The 16,986-nt window shown below is 51.4% G+C and overlaps 2 protein-coding genes across 5 annotated transcripts in view; one reads left to right on the top strand and one right to left on the bottom strand.

Annotated features, from left to right (window-relative positions):
* LOC132367750 (NUT family member 2G-like) overlaps positions 1–11,872 on the bottom strand; it is a 39,151-nt gene extending 27,279 nt beyond the window's left edge. Inside the window, exons 1-7 of the mRNA XM_059926341.1 lie at positions 11,857–11,872; positions 9,189–9,903; positions 8,106–8,234; positions 6,871–7,059; positions 6,137–6,404; positions 5,629–5,745; positions 4,588–5,107 (exon numbers count right to left, since the gene is read on the bottom strand). Coding sequence (XP_059782324.1) covers positions 4,588–5,107; positions 5,629–5,745; positions 6,137–6,404; positions 6,871–7,059; positions 8,106–8,234; positions 9,189–9,903; positions 11,857–11,872 — 1,954 coding nt within the window. The remainder of the gene's footprint in view (positions 1–4,587; positions 5,108–5,628; positions 5,746–6,136; positions 6,405–6,870; positions 7,060–8,105; positions 8,235–9,188; positions 9,904–11,856) is intronic.
* Positions 11,873–15,720: 3,848 nt separating this feature from the next.
* LOC132366899 (contactin-associated protein-like 3) overlaps positions 15,721–16,986 on the top strand; it is a 158,163-nt gene continuing 156,897 nt past the window's right edge. For 3 of the 4 annotated variants that reach the window (XR_009503580.1, XR_009503582.1, XM_059924354.1), the window contains exon 1: positions 15,721–15,795. The gene's annotated coding sequence lies outside the window, so the exon portion shown is untranslated. Of the gene's footprint in view, positions 15,796–15,988; positions 16,019–16,986 lie in introns of those variants that run through there. The other variant, XR_009503581.1, reaches the window with a different exon arrangement.

The raw sequence follows: 16,986 nt of genomic DNA, 5'->3' as shown, positions 1-16,986 counted from the left end.
GTTGAGGGTGTGCCAAGACCAGTGAGCATCCCAAACTGGAGGATCTCAGTCAGCACCTAGATTCAGGTTGATAGGAAGCCAGACAATTTGGTAACAGCTTTTAAAGAATGCAAATATATTCAGTCCTGTGAGATTGCAAGTGTAAGCCTTGCTGGGCCCCAGAAGCAAGCAATCTGAAGATATTCCCTGGGGAGCAGTCACAAGAAAACAGGGCTTCAGATAAGTGTACAAGCTCCATTCTGGGAGATACCAGTGAACTGTAGTAAGGCAGAGTGAGGGTGGAAAGATGGTACCCCCAGCCTACCTTCCTTGAGAGCACATCCGTAGCCTCTAGATGTGTGCTGAACCTGAAGCCTGCTCTTAAGTCTTGTCCCTACTAGCAAATAGGCCTTTTTCATGTAAAGGCTGGGACTGTGTCTCAGTCTGATGTGTAGTGGTACATCCTGGGGGTGGTATCCTGCCAAGAACTGTCTCTCCAATTGTTACAGTCCCATGGGATGCAGAAAAGAGATCCCTCCTGGCCTCTAGAGCCAGGTGATCAAGGAGCATCCCCTGAGTGGAGGCCACAAAAGTGGGATCTCCCGTCTTGGAGATTCTGGCTCTCTGGAGCACATCAGAAGGAAAGTGTGAAGATGATGCTTACTGGCTGGAGTGAGGCGGTGGGAAGAGTGCAAAGATGACACCATCTGAATGAAGGGGAAAAGGGAAAAGAAAAAAAGAAAAAGAAGAAGAAGAAAAAAATATATATATAGCAAGACAGAGGAAGAGCAGGGAAGAAGGAGCCAGCTGGCTGGAGCACAAAGTTGTCACCTGCAGGAAAGGGAAAAGGGGGAAAAAGATGGCACCTTTCAGCTTTATCAAGGCAGAGAGAGAGCAGGAAGATGGCACCCGCCAGCCTCTGTCCCTGGGGAGTATTCCAGCAGGCCCCTGTTCCTCAGATTAATGCTTTAAAATTGGGAAGTGAGTCTCTTTCACAAAAAGTCAGAGTGCTTTTCAAAGGGCTGCTTCTGCACTTGGCCCTGGGGCAGGTGAGTCTGTGCACAGGCCCTTTAAGAGCTGTTCCTCAGTCCACCACAGCCCTGTGGGTCTCATGGGATGTGCCTTGTTGGTCTTCAAAGTCAGATGTTTTGGGGGTCTATCTCTCAGGTGCCAGCCTTAAAAGTTGGAGTGCCCAGTGTGGGGTCCAAACCCTTCACCTCTCAGGGAGAAGTTCCAGGTTTTGAGCTCCTTCCTGATTGTGTGTCTCCACACCAGGGATGGGATTTATGGAAAAATTGTGTCTCAGCCTTTCCTACCTGTTTTGATGTGGTTTCCCTCTGGTTTTCCTGATGTGAAGGGGTTGCTCCACCATCTTTTAGTTTTTTTCAGAGGAAAGTTTTCCATATGTAGCTGTAGATTTGGTGCGTTTGTGGGAGGAGGTGGGTTCAGGATCTTCCTATGTTGCCACCTTGAACTGGAACCTATTTACTACGTTTTAAATTTTGGTTTTCAATCGTTCAGTTTGTTACTAGTATATGGAAATATGATCAATGTTGTGTATTAATGTTTACATATAGATCTTACATTCTGAGATCCTGCTACAGCAATTTATTATAATTTATTATGAGTTTTCTTATACATTCCTTGGAATTTTCTATGTAGACAATTATGTCATCTGTAAATAATGACAATTATATTTCTTCTTTTCTAATATGTATGCCTCTGTTTTCCTTTTCTTGCTGCACTACACTAACTAGAATCTAAAGTACTACATTGAAAACTAAGAGATGAGAGTGGACATTCTAACCTTGTTTTTGAACTCAGGGAAAAACATTCATTCTTTCACCATTTCATGTGATGTTAGAAGTAGGTTTTTTGTAGATGTTCTTTATTAGGTTGAGGTGGTGACCTTCTATTCCTAGTTTTCTGAGCATTTTTAATATGAATGGGTGTTGAATTTCGTTAAATGCCTTTTCTGTATTAATTGGTGTGACAGTATGTGTTCCTTTAGACTCAATATGGTAGATTACATTGATGATTTTTTACCATTGAACCAGGCTTGCATCCCTGGAATAAATTCCACTTGGTCATAGTCTGTTATTCATGTGGATTCTGATGGTAGGTATTCTTGTGGATTTCTTCTAGTAGGGTAAATTACGGTTCCCCAAAAAGGTCCGTGTTTAACCCCTCCTATGACAATATGTGAATGTCACCTTGTATGGAAAAAAGGACTTTGCAGCTGTGACCAAGTAAAAAATCTTGAGATGAAGAGATTATCATAAATTTTCTGGGTGGGCTATATATAAACACAAAGATTTGTATAGGAGGGACACAGGAAGAGTCAGAGTTGGAGAGACCATGTGATGAGGGAAGCAGAGATTAAAGTGATGCACTTTGAAGATGGAAGAATGGACTAATTCCAAGGAATGCAGGCAGCCTCTAGAAGACAGAAAGGGAAAGGAAACAGATTCTCCTGTAGGGCTTCAAAAGGAACAAGCCCTGAGACACCTTGACTAATAGACTACTGAGCTGCAAAAACTTTCTTTCACAAAGGGTCAAGGAGGGCTGGGAGCACATATGTGCTGCCCACCTGGACAGAGGAGGACCTGTGAGGCTGACCTACAGATTAGTGGAGGTGGAGAGACATGAGCCCCTTTCTTCTCCAAGCTCTTTGCAGGGTCCAGCAGAGAGCCATGCCACCTGCGGAAGCCTGCGGCCCCAGTTTTGCATGCTGATGGTGTAGGGGTCATGTTCAGGGAGTCCCTGTTGTCCTAACCCCTGCCTGGGTCCTGGGGAAGGAATCAGAACTCAGAACCTGGAGAAGAGCCTTTGGCCAGCAGGGAAGGGGGGTGAGGCCCAGGGCAGGTCTACAAAAGATCAGAGCATCTGAGTGCTTTAGGAGGAAGGGGCTTCAGAGGTGGGCCAGCACAGGCTGTGACGGAAGCTAAGCAGACTGGGAGGGGGGGCAGTTCAGGGAGACAGCAGGGGTCTGCTCCCTGCCCTCATTGTTTGCTCGTCTCACCCTTATGAGCGGGTCATTTCCCCTGCTCTGATGATTCGAAGTCTCTGCCGGCAACCGCAGGACGGTGACTGAGGCCTCCACACTCCTCAGCATGGATCCCAGCTCCCACCCAGATCTGGGGCCACAGACACCTCTCCCCCACCCCTGCTGCCCCTGTGAGCAAGCTGTTCTTGTGAAACACGGTCATAGTTTGTCAGGAGGAACTGTTTTCTATGGGAATACAAATCAGTGTTGATACCAATACACACACATGTCCAGCCATGGGTGGAAAGGGAAGGGACAGTAGTTCTGGGGTGTCTTTGCACACCCCTAGGCCCCTAAGGCCAGTCCCCACAGCCACAGCCAGATGGGTCCTCCTCCTTCAGTTGAACGAGATGCTGCTGCACAGAAATCCCACAAGTTCCACAAAGGGGCCCAACTGTCGTTTCCCTTAGACACACCTGTAACGGGTGCCCCATGAATTTCCCCGTGCCCATTCCCCTCGTTGCATCCTCACTGGGATTAAGAGGTAGCTGCCTCAACCACTCTCCACATTGCAATAATCCCAGTGGGACTAGAGAACGCTCCCGCTATGACGAGGCAGACAGTCCTGTCCCCATGGCCAAGACTTTTCCTCTCTGGTCAGGCCACCCACACAGGAAACCCTGCATGAGCGGAGGGTCACCCCAGCGCCATCGCCTGGCCACTTCAGGGAAGCAGAGAGCAGCTCCATAAAGACAAGGGCCGTCTCCAGGCTCCGTCCTAGAAACTGGTTAGTGTCCAGAGGGCTGAGAGGCACAAAAGCAGCTCTCCCTCCCCAGACGGTTCAGGGATGCAGAAGATGGTACAGATGCCCCAGAAGGCCCCTAGCCAAGCAGGCTTTAGAGAAGGGGATGATGAGTGGGTCCCTGGGGAAAGTGAGAGCTGTGGGTTCCCAGGGGCAGCCTGAGGAGTCCTTGTCTATGTGGAGGAAAGGTTTGGCCACCTGTAGATCCATAGCTCCTGTGACCTCCCTCACCCTTCCTTCCTCTCAGGTTCGCTCTCTGCGGAGCAGCTCCACACGAAGAAGATGACAGTGGCCTGAGAGCATTTCCCACGAAAACTATCTTTATTCACAATTTACATACATCACTCCAAAGGTCCTGCCCACACCCACCTCCCCCACCTCCCTAACCCCCCACAATCGCACTTCCCCTCCCCGCCCTGCTTGTCCTGCCCTCCCTCCCTTCCCCCCACATCCTCCAGGATCAGCTCTGGGGTGAGGAGGAGCCCCTAGGCTCCCCTGGGGGCCGCCCTGGGGGGCTCGCCCTGGAGGGCCGGCCCGGCTGTTCCCTACTGGCTGCAGTGCTTCCTCTTCTTCTTCCTCCTCTTCCCTGTGACAAAAGTGTCACGCTTTCTCTTTCTCGGCTGTGAGGGGCGAGCCAGGCCCAGAGCCAAGGCTGGCCTCGCAGAGACCCCGTGGCCAGCCCCGGGGATGGGCAGCTTCTCAGCAGCGGCTGGGCGCCCACACAGAGCCCGCTTCCTCGACTTGGGAGCGGCTGGTGGAGCTGGGCTGGGGCCTCTTCTCTGAGGGGAGGGGGCCTGGGGAGCTCTCTGGGCCCCCCAACCTCCAGGGGAGGCCAGGCCTGAGGCAGGGGCAGGACTCTGGGACAGCCAGCAAGGCAGCAGGCTCTGCGGAGAGGCAAAGAGGAAGGCCAGGCTGGGGAGCTCCTCCTCGTCCTCACTGGACGCGTCCCTGGGCCCTCGGGCCTCCCGAACAGGAGACGCCTCTCTGAGAACAGACGCATCCCTGGGTCCCAGTAGAGGGCCAGTGCGCCTTTGACCCTGGGGAGGGGAGGGCCGTCCGGCCCGGAATGGAGAGACCTCCTGACGTCCTCGAGAGGGAACAAAGACTTTGGGCCCGAACGGGCCAGTGTCTGTTCGGATGGGCCTATGAAGAGCCTCAAAATCAATCTCTGGTGGGCAGGCTCCATCACTGACCCCTCGATGGCGGTCTTGGTCGTGCCTCTGGGCACCTTGGCCGGCGTGGGACTCAGAAGGACTTGAGCCCATTCCGGGTGCACTGTAGCTCGGGGCTGCCGGCCCACCCTCGTCCTCTTTCAAGGCCAGGAGTCGTTTCTGCACCAGCTGGTAGGAGGGAGGAGGACAGTGACGGCTCCACGCGCACGTGTGAGAGGAGTAGCACTGGGCAGTGGGACAATGTCCCTGGCGGGGAGGAGGGGACGGGTGACCCCAGGACTAGACTCCAAATACAGACACGGTGGCATTCCTGCCATCCTCCTGCACCTTATTCCCAGCTTTGTGTCCTTCCCTCCACTCCCGGCTTCCCATCCTCTCCTTCCTATCACCCTTCACTGCACCCACCCCAGAAAGGGCCCTTCCCCATGCCAGGCCTCCGAGGCAAGGAAGGGACGGACAGAGCCATGTGGGCCTCCTGCTCTGGGGCCCTACCTCTCCCCTGCTCACTGGGGTCCCTCCGTGCCCTGGTCTTCCTGGGTGTCCCTTGTCTCCCCTGTTCTACCTGCGATCCCTCCCTCCTCTGGCTCCCCTGGGCCACCTGGTTTCGCCTGTCCCCTGGATCCCCTGCGGTCCCCCCTCCCCTGGGGTCCCCTGGCTCCCTGATTGTCCCTCTCCGTCCCCTGGCTCACTTCTTTAGGGTTGAGTCCTTCCTCCTGCTCCAGCTCCTCAGCAAGGGCCAAGAGATCCAGCTGTGGGTCTGGGGAAAGCAATTCTGCCAGGAATCGAGGGTGAATGACTGCCTCCACCTCAGACAGAAAGAAGAGGCTGTGAGCATCCTTGGCCAGGAGTGGCCTGTGACACAAGAAGACCAGGAGGGAAAGTGAAAAGCAGAGACCCACCCCCACTCTCCTCCACAAGGCGGGGATGGTCAGCACACACACACACACACACACACATGCACATACACAGTCACACACAAAAGAGCACATATACAGATGCACATACACAGACACACAAAGGCATACACACAGACACAAACATATACACACATACACCTGCGTAAACCTCCCCTAACACCAGGCTCAGGAACAAGGAGCTGAGCTTAAGTCCCATCGGCCTGAGCAGAACCCAGATCTTGGGTGCTGAGAGTTCCATGCCCTGGCATCTTGTAGACCCCAGGTTCCAGGCCCAGCCTACCATGGTGACAAAGTCTTCCTGAGAACACAGCTTGTCAATGTAGCTCAAGAGACACGGGTCCAAGTAGGTGCCGTCCTCTTCCTGCTTCAGCTCATTTCTGTCCTTTCCACATTCTGTATCTGATTCGCCTGTGGCTGAGTGGACGGGCCCCACCAGCGCCTCCATGATGTCCACATACTCCCTCACAGCCTCAGGGGGAATCTCCTTGGGTGCCTTGGGCTCCGGGGTCCGCTGGGATCTGTGTGGCTTCGGGTGCGAGGGCTGGGCCCTGGGGCCGGACATCCTGGGAGCACAGGCTGAGGCAGAGCAGGAGGAAGGGAAGGAAGGTGAGGGACTCCCGGTCCACCTCCTGACCACCGACTGCACGTTGGTGAGGGCATTGTTTGGGGGACGTTGATGTGGGTGTGGGAGGGGTCAGGACCATCTGAAGCCTCATGCACAGTTGGAGAGGGGAGGTAAGGGGGTCATCTAAGGGAGTCACAAGTAAGGAAGTGGGGAACCTCCAATTTTCTAGGGGTCTCCCCTTCAAGCCCACTACTTAGGCAGACTTCGTGTGGGGTCCTTTGACAGGGAGGTGTGAGAGGAGTTACAAAACTGACCAAGGCAATACCCCGTAGTGACAAAGGGCAGCTGAGACCCCACCCCCCCGACCCCCCGCCTCGGTGGCTGTTTTGGTTGAAAGACCAATGCCCCTGTCTTGAAGGAAAAGGATCCACATGGGGACAGTGGCCAACCCTAGGCCCCTGTTACCTGTGCCTTCCGCTCCAGTGGGAACCTGGGTGCCTGGCTGAAGGCGCACTTTCGGGGCTGGGGGCCCCCGAGGATCCAGCTTCGGTGGGGCTGGAGGAGGCAGGTCCTGCGCGCACTGCATCCACTGCAAATGCTGAATGTGCATCTCCTCCTCGGCCGCAAATTCCATGAACCTGGGGGGTGACGGAGACACAGGCCACCCTGAGAAAAAGGCCTGGGTTCTGGAACCCAACAAAGGCAGCCAAGAATGAGGCACTGGGAGAGGATGTGCCTTGGGGCCGTCAAGGCCCTGTGAGGTGCTGTCCACAGCAGAGAGCTGCTCCTGGAAGTGATAACAAGATCTGGGACCCTTCCTTCCTCACCAGCACTGGAGGGCATTCAACAGCATAGACCCAGGTCGCTGAATTGAACCAGGTCAACGGGACACATGGCTGACCCAGGGGGCACCCTCCTCATGCCCCCGTCCCCATCCAGAACCACATGAAGGGCTGACAGCCAGAGGCTGGAACAGGCATGTGTTCCCCACAGGGGTCCTTGCCCGAATCCAGGACCCTGGGCTGGGAATGAGAGTCCTGGAAGGTAAACCTGGAGACAGGGCCCAGGAGAGGCTGGATGATGTGGATGCTGAGCTTAGAGGAGAGGCCTTCCTTTCCTCTGAGAGGCACTCGTTTGTTTGGTTTTGTTTCTTAAACCAAGGGGATTACCATGGAGCAAACACTGGAAGGGCCGGAGACCCTTGGGCTGACGACAGCTGGCTTCCCCAGCTTCTTCAGGGATTCCAGGGTACCCACTTAGGCCACTTTTCATAAGGAGAGGGGGTCCCAAATCTATGTCAGTGGCCGCCAGCCACCCACCACTAAGGAAGCAGCAGGCTGGCGGGTGGAGCTCTTTCCCCGGCCCAGCCCATATGGCCGGAGTTGGACCCCTACTGGACTCACAGCTTCACCCTGCCCCGTCCTGAGACCTTCATGTCAAGGCAAGGGTAGGTCAAAATCAGGGGAAGGCAGAGCTCCTGGTGGAGGAAGGACAGAAGTCTCAAACTCTCAAGGTGAGGGAGGGGTTTCTAGAGGACAGTAGGGCCCCTGGGCTGCGGGGACCCTGTGCTGGGTGACAGCCCTTCTCCTCTGTCCTCTCTGATGAGCACCCCCACGGCCAGACCCTGCCCTCACCCACTCGCCTCACCCTCCACGCAGCCCCTGGGCCCAGGACGCTGACTCACTTTTCCGCCATCTTGTAGTAGATCATCTGGTCAAGGTTGCTTATGCGCCGCCATTCCTGCACGGCCCTCCGCAGTCCCTCCTCCTGCGTCATGCTGGGCTTCAGGCGGGCAAGGGATCGAAGCACTGGGCTGTAAGCCCTCGGGGTCAGTCTCTGGGCACAGCCCAGCCCCCACCTGCCTGACCCCACCCGACAATGTGGACCACACATCACTCAACACAGCATGACTGAGCGACAGGAGGGTGAGAGGTGGGTGTCTGGGAGGGCAAAGACAAGCCTTCCCGGCCACTGCTGTCACCGCCTCACACTCACTCAAGGATGACCACCCACTCCCAGACTAGAGCTGGGACATTGTGCCTTGGGGAGCTCTTTTCCTCTTCAAGGCTGCATTTTCATCATAAAAATCACTATCATCAATGAGGCGTGGCATGTGCCAAGCAATCTGCTAACACTTCATAGATTAGCCCAAGGAATCTTCTGCACAGTCCTCTGAGTGAAGTGTAATTGTCCCCTTTTTACGAGGGACCGGAGGTTTAGGATGGAAATGCCTGCCAGGCTCACAAGTCTAGTGGGAGAGAGCCCACGCCCTTAGGAGAGCTCTACCATCACCCTGTTCCTCGTGGAATTCTCCACAACGAAGTGGAGGCATGCATAAAGCGCCCTCCTGGGCCCCGCGCTCCTCCCCCTCCTCTGAAGTGACCTCCCCTGGCCATGTACACTCAAGTCCTGTATGAAAGGAGACGGCACCACAGGAGAGTGCGGTATCCACTCCTTGGCTCCTCACCTTACACCATCACCCTCTCTGACTGCAGGTCTTCAGTCCATATTACCATGAGAATCATGGAAGAGCAAGCTGGCCAGACTCACAGGGTGGTGGGGCCCGTTGAGATAGGGCACATTTCAGTCCTGATGTCACGGACTGGTAGGCCCACCCATGTGACCGACAATGTGCCTTCTCATAGCATGGACATCGCCCTCACACCTTCCTTCCAGTATCCCTAGAAACCTAACGTGCGAGTCCATCCCCAGTTCCTCTTTATCTAAAAGCTCCCATAAGCTCAGGATCCCCTGAGCGTTCACTCACATGAGAAAGCAGGAAAAAGCTTCTGCATCAGGACTCCGGTGAAAGTGTCTCTGGGCCAGGGGCTTGAGGTGCTGCCAACGTCGGAAGTTACTGTACACGCTCTGGGTGTTAGAGGAGCCATCCTGTGAGGCGTTGGACTGGTTGGTGGCCAGGCGGCCCTCCCTGGAAGTGCCATGTGGCCATGGCCCAGAGTTCACTGGGCGAATGATAGGGGCCAGCTGGGCAGCTGGTGGTGGAGCTTGAGGAGGAAAGCCTGGGGTCCAGCCTCCCTTGCCAGCCTGACTAACTCCAACAGCTGGAGCAGTCACAACGGTCCCCATCACAGGGGTTGCTATGAATACGGGTGCAGGACATGCAGCACTCCTGCTGAGGGCCCCTGGAGCGCTCCAGTTGAGGGGGGCCTGAGTAACGACAAAGGTCTGAGTCTGGGGGGCCTCCACTGGCCTCCCTTGTGACCTGACTTGGACAGTGAGGTTGCAAGCCCCAGGGGCACTGGGGCCACGGCCACCATTAGCCACCAAAGGCGTCCTGGGGAAAGCTGGCAGCAGCAGGCTGCTGCCAGGAGGGAATGCTGGGGTGAGGGGACGTGGCAGGTGCTGCTGCCAGGGTGGCCGGTGCTGGGCGCCAGGAATGGGTGGAGGGAAGGGCACTGCCGTGAAAGTAGACAAGGAGGCACCGGGGTTCATGGTCACATCCGTTCCCAGCACTGGCCATGCTGTGGAGGCAAAGGAAAGGAGTGAATGGAGGAGGAGAATGGGCAAGTGGGACTGAGGCTTTCTGTGGCATCAGAGTGTACATCTCCACAGGTGAGGGACACTTGGACAAGGGAAACTGTGCAGCGTGCAAATGTCTTCAAGTGATTTTCATGCCCTGACCTCCAGTTGAGAATTATTCCACTGGTGACCCCGTGCCCATCCACCAAGGTCCCTGACCCCTGTCTGCCGAGAAGAAATCGCCTCAGCAAGCACTGACTTGGAGAGCCTCCCTAAGGCACCCCCTGGCACCTAAGCCTCACAGGCTGTCTCCCAAGACCTGGAACTGGGTGGACATCCGCTCTGTGAGAAATGCCCCTCAGCCGGCGTACTAGCAGGTAGGGACCTTCTCCAAGGTAAGTTCTAGGCCCCCAAAGGCCCTTTGTGGACAGGCACTGTGTAAAATATTGGGGCCCCACCTCCTCCTCAGTCCTCCTTTTCCTGATGCTCAGTAGAAATCCCCTCTTTCTTTCCTAGCCTCGCAAAACAAAACAAAATGCTGGAAAATAGCTCTCTAATGGAATCTTGATACAAACCCTTAACACTGGCCCAGAATGCACCTGCATCTCAGAACAACCCACAGCAGACATGTAACATGGGCCAGGTCCTGCCACCCCCTCCCCAGTGCCCAGAGTCACTGTCATCACTCAGGAGTTCTGTTCCTAGGAGGCGGCGCGGGTTGGGGGGGTCTGAGAAGTAGGTGCGTGTCCCTTAGATTCTGTCATTTCACAGCCAGTGAAGGCTGCAGAGGATTAAACAAGGGCCAAAGAATTGTCATGTTACATTGGTCGTGGGAGTACAGACCGCCTGTGGTCCTTCCCCTTCCAGCTCCCAATAATGGAAAGACAATCTAAGAAGCAGGCATAAGCCAGGTGCCATGGCGATCAACTTGTCTGGGACACATCCTTGTTCAGGAGAACAAGGTACACACCACGGTGCACCTAATTAATTAGAACAGGTGTCATAGGACGTTTAATAATAACACAGAAGATCGTCTTCCTGCCCCTGGGCTACACTCCTTCCCCCTTTAAAAGAGGAAGCAGCCTTCACAGACAATCCACCCATAACAACCCCACTCCACATCTGTCCCCTGTCCATGAAGGAGTGACATGAAATATGAACAAACTCTTCCTCTCAAGGCAGCCTGAGAGTCCACCATGAGATATGGGACGAGATGAAGTAGGTCTGAAGTACTGCGATTCCACAAAAGGAAGAACAATTCAGAGCAACTCAGGAATCTGAGCCCTCTCTTGGCTGAAGTTACACGGTTGCCCATCCCCTGTTGAATCCAAAGCAACAGTTACCTGAACTGAGAAGTGAGCTCTGGGCTGGGAGGAGTGGACGAGGTGTGGGCTGCGGCAGTTAGAGTAACCTCCTGCCTAGCTCTCGGAGAGGACACTTCACTGCAGGTGTGGCCACACACAGCCCCACTGAATAGTTTTCTCACCAAGACCATCTCTCCCCACGGCCCCCTTAGATACAGTATGCTCCTGTTCAAATCCCTTAGAAAGATATGGTGAGGCAAGCTTCAGGTGCCTCAGGAACACAAGACACGTCTAGGCTTTCCTCATGACCCTCCCTGTGTCACCACCAGGACATCACACACATCCTTACACACACGTTTCAAAGTGGCTTGTCTCCCTTCTAGAAAGAATCAACCTGCCTGCTGCCATCCTTTCTCCATAGCCAGGGCAATTCCTCTTGATCCACCTCCAATGACCCCTCCTCCCCAGTGCAGTCTCAGGTTTCTTCAGGCTCCCCAGTCTCCCCAGGTGAAATGTCCTCGTGTGTCCAGTGCTCTCTTCTCCCTCTACTTCAGTCCAACTGTGTGCCCACCGTGAAGTGTCACGTGTGAACCCGAAGGATGTGAGGGATGGCAGGGTCTCTGAGAACACACCCCCAGCCTATAGGCTTACCTCCTTCTGAAGCCATCCTGCAGGCTTGGGCACGGACTACTGCTGCCTGGTAGCCTCAATGAGAAAAGTCAAGACCAGGACCCAGAGAGTGACCTGCTTCAACAGACGCTCAGGATCCAAGTGAAGGAGGGACAGGTTTGAATCTAAACATTCTGCAGTGGCGGAGGGGCAGAGGGCACGTGGGTCTGGGTAGGGTGGGGGTGGGGAGACATTCCACGAGGGCTCTGGCAGGTAGGCAAGAACCGGAAGTTCCTTCCACCTCACACAGTGGCAACACAATTGGCGTGTGCCTCTTTACCCAGTTTATAAACTGTTTTCTTCATTCACGGCACCGAGGTTGGACTTGATGTTCGCTTCCTTTCACTTCTTTTTCCATCAACCTAGTTTTGTGTCCCTCAACACACTCTGCTTCCTACCTGGCTCTTGACTTACTTCAACAGAGACTAGACTTTCTGATCAAAATTCAGGACTGTTAGTCTGATAAACACTTGGGTATTTATGGCCACATGGAACTGAGTATTTGAAATTAGGATTGTCTCAGCAGATCCAGTGTCTTTGACTGCTGTATGTACATCACTCCTAAGGGAGTGGTCCTTGTGCTCCAACCAACATCCAGCAGGACCAGCCTTACTAATGACCCTTTGTGCTGGAAAGCCCCCGTCCATCAAAAAACCGTCATGCAGCCCCCATGTCCAAGACCAGAATTCACTAAATGTCTTTCTCATAGTATTCCATGGTTGTAAAAGATTTAGTTTTTTACCTTTTAAATGATTTTAGTGTAATATTTTAAGCGAGTAACACCTTCTCATGGTTCAAAATTAAATTGTGCAAAATGGAATATGCAGTGGCAAGTCCTCCTCCCACCTCTTTCCCCTGTCAACCCAATCCTCTTTCCCGGAGGAAACCAGTGTTATCTCTTTCATTAAAATCTTCCCAGAGATACGTCATGCAACTAAAAACGAAGGCAATCTGTTTTCATTTTTTAAAATGCCTTCATTTTTTTTCTAGTTGAAAATTCATATATGTTCCTATATATCTGAGGATATTTCCAATGATTGCCTTTGTACGGGTATCGTGGCTCCTCTGTTTCTGCACTAGATTCCTAGAACAAGAATTTCTACAGTCTCTTACATTTCAAAGCACCTGAAAGAATAGGGTGGCTCGATCTAGTAAAGAAAAGTAACAAATGCCTAACTGAATTTGACTTTTGAATTTCACATAAACAATGAATTCATCTGTAGTACAACTTTGTCCCATGCAACATTTTGGACATAGTTTTACTGCAAATTCTTTCCCTGTTTATCTGAAATTTATGTTTAACTCGAAACCTGTATTTTATCTGGCAACACTACCAAAAAATTAGAACATACTAAGCTATTATCAGTTACTCATCCTTATGAGAAAGAGAACTTGGAGTGACGAGACTCAAGTGTGCATCTTGGCTCCAACAGAAAACACAATTGTAAACATACACAAAATCTGCAGGCTCTTTGGATGAAATGGATTTGGAACAGCCATCATATAGCACTGAACATCTTGGCTTAGTAGGGGTAAGGACAGAAGTAAGGAACAAGAAGGCAGAAAATCTTCTTCTCTTTCCTTATGTTAAAGGGACTAAACATCCTAGAGCCCTGGTTTTTCTAGGTGTTAAAAGTCCACTACCCATGAGATGGATGTGCACCTTGACACAGTGCCAAGAGTTTATCCACCAGTGTCCAATCCCCATTCAGACAAGCCCACTTCCATCTAAATCCTAGCCTGCAAGCCCTGCTTACAAGTTTGTTAATTTCCTGTCTGCATTACATACACTTGCTCTTTAGAATCTAGGCTCATCATTGCATATGGCCCCATCTGCATGGGAATGATGGTAGCATTCCTTTTACAAAACTTGTCTGATTATTATTTTCATATTGAGAATCCATGTCAGTCAGTTTACCACTATCAAAATGATATGAAAGAGTATTCGTGGTTTGTGTTGTGAGAAGAGAGGACTGTTAGGAAACTTGTCAAGGGAGATGAAGGCTGAAAACCTCAGAGGATGGCAACCAAATCTCTTGGGAGATGAGATTTTCTCACTGCTGTAGCTGCAGTAGAACTCCAACTGATTGTGGGGTGTTGGGGAAGGAAACAGAGGTTTAGAAGGACTGTTCCACAGTGTGAAAAAGACTCCTGTTGGTGTTTAAGAAGTTCCTTGCCCCTTGTCAGGAAAAATTGACTCAGAAGAAGATGAGAAGATAAGGTGAGAATATTTCAAGCAACAGCATGGTGAACTTTATATCTAAAGAAACTCCTGTCGGGGACTGAAAAAAAATAAACAGTTTGGGAATATCGCTCAGTACTGGAGCTTTTACAATGAAGGAAAACTCATATGATTTTCAACCAATAACTTCATACTAGAGGGATGGTGAGGCAAAATATTGTACCCAGGCACTCGAGAAAGGCAGGCTTCCTTGTTGCTTCCTCCCTTTGTTCAGTCATTCAACCAATTATTTACAAGATTCTCACTCATAATTCTGATACAGTATTTGAAGGACTCTTCTCAAGGCCGCTGATACAAAAATTGCACTGTGCAAAAATTAGCCAGTCCCAATTCTGCAATCACTTTTGTAATACTTTAAAATCCTACACCCCAGGGACAGAGATAATCAAATTAGCCCAAATGTAATTTGGGAAGAGTAGTCACAGAAGGGAGTATCTAAAAGTCCTTTGGATCATGATCTCTGACTATTCCTGCACAGAGGCTGCGGGCAGGCATTGACTACTGAGAAAAAACAACTCTGGACATGCATCACAAGCCTCAGAAGACAGTTCATCTTCCACTCAATCACGAAACATTAAAGAAACGAAGAGATACCGTGTTTGTGTCTTGTGGAGTTTTCAAGTCTGTGCACTTGGAGGCGCTTAGTGCTGTTAGACGTGAGGGGTCTTCAGAGGCATCCTGTTGAGTGAGAAATGCTCTAATCTTGCAATTGACCAGAAAGAGGATCTGATGATTGAAGTTTCTTTGGGAAGTATTACAAAGTCAGGTCAGTAAGTTGATCCTGCTACTATTTTTGTTGTTGTTGTTGTTTTTAATGCCAACTGAAAGTCTGCAAGATATTACAAAAAAGGAGGGAGGGAAAGGAAAATTTTTCCCATACTACCTGCTGTGTTGAAATTGGCCCAGATTGTCCACTCTCTCTCAAAGTTATTAAAAAAAAAAAAAAAAAACCGTACAAAGGAAACACCTGTGAATCAACATTTATTGAAAAACCTCCATGTATTAAATACACTGAGAAAAAATATTCTAGTAGAGTAAATGCGTTTGGAAAAACTCTAGGAACGGAGTCAGGAGACAGTATCTTAAGAGTGTTTCCCAGGTCTGAATTCTTTGCTAGAATTGTTCTTTAGCGGAAACTTCAGGCTTGCTAGGAAAAAGGACCTACTGTTTTTTGAAAGGCATAAAGAAGAACCAAGGAACTGCAGTCCAAAGGGCATGAAAGCACTTGCCCCAATTTAAGGCTACTGTGCTTAGAGCGGAGCTCTCCAGAACTCTTTGTAGCTAAGTGCATGGGTTTCAGGTGTGCAATGGAAAAATCACGAGTGCACATCTCACAAGAGCTGGTTTTAAGAAGACACCGTCACGAAGGTTCCCGGCGAGGAGCGTCGCCAGAGATGCTGCGTAGCGTGCCCGACCCTGCATTTCTCTCCTCTCCTGCAGAGACCTCCTGGAACAGATCCCCGCGCGCCCCGCGCCTGCACGCCTGCGCACGCCCGCGCACGCCCACTGGGGCGGGGCTCTCTGGCACGCGGACCGCTCCTGGCGTCTGTTGGGGCAGTTGGCTCGGCTCCGGAAGACAGGAGCGCATGCGCGAGCGCGGAGGTTGGGGCCCCAACGGCCGTCCGGCGGGGGCGGGGCCTGTCATGGCCGCCTCTGGAGTCAATTCTAGGAACCCTGAGGTAAGGGGTATGGGGACTTTTCACCCCTCAGGTGTCACCGCTCTGCGCTGGTGTTCACCCTGTGGGATATTTGTGCCCTTGTCCGTGTAAGGAGACTCCCCACAATGTGGATTCACGCCCCCATAGAGCTCGATTCCCTTGAGGGGCTTACCCCAGGGTTATTGGCACCACTGGGGAGCCGGCTGCATGAAGGGTTCAGTGATTGCGGGGCCTACGGTGGGGGGTAAGTAGTGTGTGTGTGCTATTAAACAGGTGCCGTTCTAGGCTGCGCGTTCTGAAGAGTACAAAAGCTAGAGGGACGTTCTTGCGAGTTGAAAACCCTCATCTGGTTCCAAAGGTGTAGCTCAGGTGATTGGAAAATGAGTGAAGGTCGAAGGAACACACTCATGGTTTCACTAGTGTCTTCCTTCTTATCATAAAAACATCAATCAACACTTATGTCCAAATTGCATTCTTTTGTCAGTGATGGGAGAAACTTTGCTGAATGTGGTAGTAAACATGTACTTGTAGTCTGATGTCAAATCATGATTGATTTGCAAGCATAGATGGGGTCTGTACATATTTAATTGGTTGGTGGGAATCTGATATGTAGTCAAAGGTGTGGGTTGGTTTTGTCTGTGGATGTTTGTGTCTGAAGGGAGGTCATGCCTGTGTTTTTGTGAGAGTGTGTAAGAGTGAGTGTTGTACTTGGAGGGTGTTGAGATGTGACGCAGGCATACTCAAGGAGTTGGTGGTTAGGTGTTTGTAATTTGGTGTTTGGGGAATATGTTTACATGTGTTTTTATCACCCATGAATTTGGGGATTTATGTGTGTCTAATGGTGGATTTGGAAGGATTATCTGCATATGCATAAGGGCAATGTCAGGAAAAGTAGTGGTGTATATTACTTTGGGTGTCCAGTCTGTTTATTTTGTATATTTGGGGAATGTAGGATGATCATTTGTGTATTCAGGGCATGTTGTATGGTTATGGGGTGTTTGTGTGTGTGCATTTTCAGGAGCTGTCTATGTATATTTGGATGTGTAGAGGGCAAGTCTGTGACTATTTTCTGGGACTGGTGGATGTTGTATATGTAGGTATGTTGTGTTTGTATGATTCTGTATTCTGCAAGATGGCAGAGTTAATTCTGTGTGAGAGGTTGGGAATGTGGGGTTATGTATATGCCAGTAGTGTGGTACTGTATGTGTATTT

This window comes from Balaenoptera ricei, chromosome 6 (genome assembly GCF_028023285.1).
Source record: "Balaenoptera ricei isolate mBalRic1 chromosome 6, mBalRic1.hap2, whole genome shotgun sequence".
Lineage (NCBI taxonomy): Eukaryota > Metazoa > Chordata > Mammalia > Artiodactyla > Balaenopteridae > Balaenoptera > Balaenoptera ricei.
This window is presented reverse-complemented; position numbering and strand designations above follow the sequence as displayed.